Source organism: Acyrthosiphon pisum, chromosome A3, assembly GCF_005508785.2.
Source record: "Acyrthosiphon pisum isolate AL4f chromosome A3, pea_aphid_22Mar2018_4r6ur, whole genome shotgun sequence".
Taxonomy (NCBI): Eukaryota; Metazoa; Arthropoda; class Insecta; order Hemiptera; family Aphididae; genus Acyrthosiphon; species Acyrthosiphon pisum.
Window position 1 is genome coordinate 19,273,804 of NC_042496.1, and position 7,607 is coordinate 19,281,410.

Below are 7,607 nucleotides of genomic sequence, written 5' to 3' on the forward strand. Positions count from 1 at the left end.
AACGGTTTTCTTATTTTGCTGTAAATCTAAAACAAATAATAGTAGATGTTTTCCCGAAATGCTAACTATAATTTGTACTCCTTTTTAAGCTATTTATAGACGTTTATATTTTTTTTTTTCTTTAAATGATCATAAACAATTTTTTCATTATCAAAGAACTTAAAAATGTATTCAAGCTTATTCATAAGACATAAGTTGTTATTACCGAAATTTAAAAATAATAAATGAGCGCAAATCCATAATAGTTGGAAATTATTTTGAAGTTAAAAGTGTCTAAAAATGTTTGTATACATAGCTAAGATTTGAAAATTCAATACAGGGTTCCTCCAAAGCTGTTATAACTAGAATTAAAAATTGAGGGTAATTTGGAATTAAAAATTGAGGATAATTTATTTCACAAATATTTTTATGAACGTTTGAAATTTGAATTTTGACGAAATCGGATATTTACGCATAAAATATATCGAATTCTCGTCAAACAATTTTCTTATTTTGTTGTATGATTCAAGTAAATTTCAACCAATTATTTTTATAAACATTTTTTAATTTTTATACATGGTATTATCTTCAAAACATTTTAAATATACGTATTAAAGAAGGTCCTGCTCTTGATTACCTATTTATTTTTCTCCTATCTCTAGTTCAATTATCCTTGTATGGGCCAGAAGGCATTCTCAGCATTTTAGAATTTTCCTTTCGAAAACTTCTTACTAAACTCCTCTACTTTTCTGAGAGTCCATGTCTCCTATTCGTAGAACACCACTGGTCGTCATGAACATCTGGGCTTTTAAAATTGATAATAATATAGTTTTTGACCATGGTAATTTTTGATTCTGTTTTGTTGTCTTTAGTTTGTGTAAACACAAAACACGTGATGTTAATAATACAATTTTATATTGAAAAGCGTAAATGTCACATAATATAAAAATCGTTTATTTTTTTTTTTACGACAGACGCGAGATCACAGCTCTGCAGGCCGAAAACTACAGCTTGGAACGACAGTTGTTCAGCTACCAGAAGAGCATGTCGCTTGTTCAGAGCCGGGGCACCACGTACTCGGACGAGCTGGACCCGACGGACGTCGGAGACGGCGGCGGCGTCCCGGTGGACGATCGTGAAGATCAGCCACATCATCAGCATCAGCACCAAGGGGGCGGAGGTGGCGGCAGTGCGTTCTACGACGACGGCGCGCCCCTACAGCTGCAGTCCGCGGTCGTCGTCGGCCCCGACAGCTACCCGCTGCCCCAACACCACCCACACCACCATCAACAGCAGCACCCACCGCACCATCAACTCCACCATCATCACCCACTGCCGCAGCCGCCGCAGCAGCACCACCACCACCACCCATGAGGTCGGCTGCCGTTCCACGAGACCGACGACGGCCACCGTCACGTGCCGCACTATCGGCACTCGGACGGCGGCAGTGGCCCGGCCACGTGGACGTCGGTGGCCAGCAACGCGGTCACTACAGTGTTCAAAAAGGCCCAGAGACGTTTCAGCGTCATCCTCTACAACAACAACAATCCCATGTGAACGTGCCAAAGACGTATTATAATAATAATATATATAATACCGGCTCGTAAGATTTCAACTCAATCGTTTTAATAATAATATTGTTAGGTAGGTTTAATACCACTGCATGCGATACTATTGCGTTTATTTTTTATTTAGTTTTTTAGGTGTTTGTCGAGTAGGCGCATTCAATTTCATTATGCATATAATATATTGTTATGTGTATAGAACGAGTGAGTAGTAGAGAAACGTAGAAAGAGAGTGAGAAGGAGTGTGTGAGAGAAAGAGGGTGACAGCAGAAGAAGGTCTTCTAAAACTTTCTTGCCCGTCAACCTTCAGCCGACAAAATATACCTATAATTACTGCGCATTTCGAACTACTACAAAAAATAGTTTAACGAATATTTTTTTTTTTTTTGACACTACGTTTGTTGTATATATGTAATTATTATAATAATACTTATCGCAAAATCCCGACGACTTTCGTCACGCATAATATTGTAATATATTCACATATATTAGGTATATTATGCATATTACGCAGGTCAAAATATGCCCCTAAGGTATAATAATAATTAACAATATATAATATATAGTATATACCGGCGTAACTAGTCAAATAGCTTTTAAATATTGAAAAAAAAAAATCAAAAAAATATGTAATACACATTTTTGCACTTTATGTACAATATCCAAACTGAAAATCCCTTGCATATAATTTTTTTTCGAAATTGTCCCAATTTTTAGCAGACTAGTTTACGTACCTACTTACGCATTTTACACTGATGATTCCTGGGATCGTTGCCTATAATTTTATTCTTTTTATACCATTCCTGAATACACCAAAAAATGTAGAGAGCTGGGAGCTCCTACTGAATAATAAGGTAAATATACTAAATACAATCAAAACTACTTCTATCAAAACACAAATTATTTTTAAAACTTCAATATAATATTATATCATACATCATTAAAACACTGTTATATTTGTTGTATATATTTATCATTATGCTTTAAATGTTTAAATTTATATTTAGGCTTTTTAACACGTTAAGCCTTCAAATTGTTTAATACTCCCAATTTTATTTTCATTTGACTCGAAAGACAATCTAATATCGTTCTACAACATAATATACTATTTCATGTCAGAGAAAATTTCCGTTGTTCACACGGAGTTATTTTTTATTTAAAACACAATTATATTATGTTAGCGTTGTGTAAGCAATACATTTAATGTTATAAATTCTAACGTATTTTCTATAATCATCTCTCAAAAATTATACATTTGTATACGCAATCTGATTATGAAATAATATTAAATGAATGAAATGTATAAATATTAGGACCAATAGTAATAATGTTAGGGTCTGGGGTCGAAATGACAGTTGGCATCTATATCAATATTTTATCTTAATCCTTTTTCACAAGGGAAAAATAAAAAACCAAAGGCCAAAATGACTTTTTTCCCACCGAATAAAAGATTTATTTCATGAATTTTGGATTTTATAATTTACTCATTCACCAATAATATTTATATTTCTACATTATAGTTATTCTTCTCTCATTTTCATATCAATGAAATTTTGTTCAATATATTAATCAATAGACCGAATAATATAATATGACTTGAATAACTTGACATTGCATTATATCTACTTAAAAATAAATAAATTATTTGGTGGAGTTTGATTTGAAAATCATCGACCATTTTGTTTTAAATTGACTTTTAATATTATTATTTGTAAATTTTCAGATTAAAAATAGACCTCGTTTCTGGAATGATAAAGTCTAAAATATTAAGAATATGAGGCTATTTTCACAGCTAAGTGCCTATACTACATAATTTTAAATTTACACTATTGTTTAAAGAGTAAAATTTACCTTTTGACTACTTCCAAAAAATGATGTTCGATCTCCCATCTAGATTACATTATCGTCAACTTGACAACACTGTAGAAATACATTTACATTGGTAACTTAATTACCTACATCTACGATAAATTTTAGATCATTACGTTTTCAATTATTTTCCAAAATAACAAACAATTGAATAATTATAATATTGTATATGCCGCGTTCAACAATTCGTCTATTGTTTTTTTTTTTTTTTTTAATATCTATAAGTGCTCGTCCTAAATTCTGATTTGAATGTATTATGTGTTGAAAAGTTCCGGTCAGTTTTTATATATCCTTTCATTTGCAGTTTGTGTGGGTTTTTAATTTTTTTAGCTTTTTATTCATAATTTATAATTTATATTCATGTTTCTTCGGAACATCTGTATTTAATTAATTTGCTGTGAAACACGTGATATTTATATTTTAAAATAACGTGCGCATAGAGAAATTATTTGATTTATTACAATAAAATTCTACATCCTCATATCGATTCAGGAGAAGATAAAAGAAAATATATATGATGGATCATACAACTTATCACAATGTCCATTCATTACACAGGCAGTGAAACAAATCCATCCATATAATGCCCATTTATTTCCACCTTTTTTAAAAACCTTTTGGAAAATCATTTTCTATTGATTGGAAATTAAAATAATTCATGCTATTAGTTTTAATCGATAAGTAATCATATTCCACGAAAATAATATAAAAATTTCGTTCTAAAATTTCATCTAATATTAATAAAAAAAAATATAAATAATAATGTAGGTATATATAAACCAATATTGAATACGGGGTTTTCCATAAAATATAATATATTCTTCACACAATTGTATACTAAATTTACAAACCAAACGGGACGAATACTTCTGTAAATCATTGATATTTATAATGAACGAGAAGTGTAAAATATGTACAATACGACAACATTTTTCTCAAAAATTGCAACTTTAAAATTTATTTCATTTTATTATTCATATTCTAAAATTCCAATAAGTCACAGTTCGTTTTGAATATTCTACACGCTATTTTTAATATAATTTAGTTATCACTACTTTTCAAACGTTTTCTGGCAGTGTTGGTATAGGTATAAGCAATTGTTGCTATTAAAAATTATACAATACATACTTCTCAGCATTAAAAAAAATAATATATAAATATTATTAAATATTATTTTAATATAAAAATTAAAAATTATACGTACTATCTACCTAAAAGCGTATTTTCCCGATTCGTGTGTAGGTATCTAGGTAAACCATAAGCGGTTTATCCGATCAGTAGAAAACATTAATTTTAAAATTTAGAAGCTGACAACAATACCTTCTATCGTACGTATGTGTGTTTATTAATTTTACGTCCGGTATTTTCGGAATGTTCGATTATATTATTGTGTTTTGCATCGAACCTTTTGTGGTTCTAGTTTTACGAATACTTTTAAAACACGAGGCTGAATTTCACATGGGATTAATGGGGTTAACCCCATAAAACCGTATGGAAGTTTTCGAAATTAAATTGTTATGGTGATGATTTAGAAACTTTAGATATAGTCAACAAAACAACAAAATACCTATATAGGTACTTCTTAAAGTATTATAATATAATCAGGTAATGTATTGCCATTATTTGGATTTAATTATATTTTTTTCTGAACTTAATTTTGTTACGTCACAATAGGACCTAATATTATTATTGGATTTTTATAGATTACAATTAAACTTAATGATGTTTAGCACACGCAGGGGTCTCGCTGTATCTCTGTATTTCGTGACGGTCGGTACACGGGCCCTCGTGTTCACCAAAATGAGCACGAAAAATTTAAGCGAAAATTCTAAAAAAATATTTAGTACACGTTTGTCGGAAAATATTTTAAAGGTTTCCCCATACGTATATATTATAATATTACATAATAGGTATACGTACCTACGGTAATCACAAACCGACTCGAAAAGTTTTTTTTTTTACGTATTCGGGACACGTATCATGCATTCAAACGCCCAAAACTGCAATGCTAGGGTTTTGACTTGAATTTTCTATGTTTTTTTTTCTCCATTTTTGATCTAGTACCAACAGAGTTAAGACACGTGTCGTCACCGTCTGACTGTACAACGATTCCATTATTACACACGCGACAAGCCCGCGAATATATTTTTCACCGTTTTTTTTAGATTTTCTTTTTACTTATATATTTTCGTCTTCTCGCGATCTCGTCGCGGACATGCGTACTCGGTATTATTGTAAAGTCGGTGCATTATTAGAAATTTAACACCTATATGTACCTTATATGCTGGTACATGGATATACGGTATATACCGCAAGTACGCGTTATAGAAAATCGATTCATATTATACGAAAACGCATAATATTATAGTTACATATTATAACGACGTATAGATTAAATTTATTTTTTCTAACGCTTGTAAAAAAAAATTTACTATATTTACTATTTGAAACTGCAAAGATTGGTTTTTTTAATTAGACGAATTATTTATTTTTAACCGTATTTAGACGGTATATGTATATACCTACAAAATAATATAGTATAATATGTCATGTTCATATATTATATAGAATGTACTTACCTAAGCGGCTACGCATTAGACGATTAGAGAAGGTAGGTATACGAATTGTTTATTCTGGAATGCTATACAGACATATATTTCTACCTGCCTCTATACAATGTCATATTTTATGTAGGTACATATTAATATAACATGCATTATTTTATCTAATATATATTCAGTGTATGAGATATATTTTTGGTATGTGTACGCAAATACGAAATTACAAAAACTAAAAACACCATATAAGCACCTTGTGTGTGTGTGTGTGTGTGTGTGTGTATGGGTGGGTAAGATAACTGTAGAAGGCACCTATACTTTAGAGCTGTTCAGTGACATTTTCGATAGATGCCATTTACATTTTTAAATATTATTGAGCTAAACGTCCTGCGGTATAGGTACTTTTAGCATATTTTATAGTATTTGCTGCTTGTGATAACGGACATGAGTAGCTGCGTGAACCGTTTGCTATACGCTGTTAAAAACCACAGGCGACCGACAATGTACTATTATTTTATATTATTATTATATAGTAATACCTAACTGATTTTGTTTCAAACTGATTTTTTTTTTTTTTTAACATTATATTATTATATTCTTAAAAATAGTTTGATAATAATATTGTAGGTACATTTTTAAATTTAACACGGAACGCGCGTACTGCGTACTTGTTTCAAACACACAACCTATACCTAATACGAAAACCATTTTCTCCCGCCAATATAATATATTTTGTGTGTCACGCATTTGTTGACGGGTCCTACAATCGAATATCCTTAAAACTCTGTTTGGTTTATCCGAGGAAGTTTTTTAGGATATAATTCCGGTCGAGCAGACATATGCGGGTGGTATCGCGGAAAAAATCAATGGGAAGAAAAACTTTTCGTGAACGTTCTCTCTGTTCCTTACAATATCCCATATATTTCACATTTACGGCGAATTTCTCAATGCTACGCCTGGCATGAATTTATATAGAATATTAATATGAAAATGAACTTATTTTTTTATAATGCTACTCTTGTACTTTCTACAGTAGACGTATATGTGTGTAAATCTAAGCTATAAACGTTAAGTGATCCTTAAAAGCTGCACCATTCGATTATACAATAATATATATATTTGTATGTATATGTAATATAATATATAACAATGTGTATTATGCATGTATACGTATATAATATGTATATTACCATCAGCATTTTGACCACTATTTATCTGTCAATTAAAACGATTTTTTTAAATAATGATTCTTACTTATAAGTACTTATTGTGATATCGATTTGTTTCTATTTATATTTTATAATCATAATATTATGTAACGTACACTGTAGGTGTGCGCATTTATGAATATTATTATTATTATTATTATTATTACACGTCATATAAGAATATTTTGTGACGGCCAATTTAATATTATATACGACGGCTCTAAAAAAAATAAATTACACATTGAAATCAACACGTCCACACCGATTTAGTCCCCGGGACCAGCGGATTATCGTTTTACAACCGTTCGCGTCTGACACGGCCGTTTCGTTATAGTGTCTACTTAATAATATAATGTTTTATATAATAGACGTGTATTATTCAGTAGGTAGTTTCTCGATTTGACTGCTATACCGACAACTTTACAGGA

General features: G+C 30.7%; 1 protein-coding gene across 1 annotated transcript in view; it reads left to right on the forward strand.

The window, feature by feature from the left end:
* Nucleotides 1-7,271, forward strand: part of LOC100572013 — an 85,823-nt gene extending 78,552 nt beyond the window's left edge. The window contains exon 4 of the mRNA XM_003244299.4: nucleotides 954-7,271. Within this exon, the coding sequence (XP_003244347.1) occupies nucleotides 954-1,353 (400 nt within the window). The 3' untranslated portion in view covers nucleotides 1,354-7,271. The remainder of the gene's footprint in view (nucleotides 1-953) is intronic.
* Nucleotides 7,272-7,607: the final 336 nt, after the last annotated feature.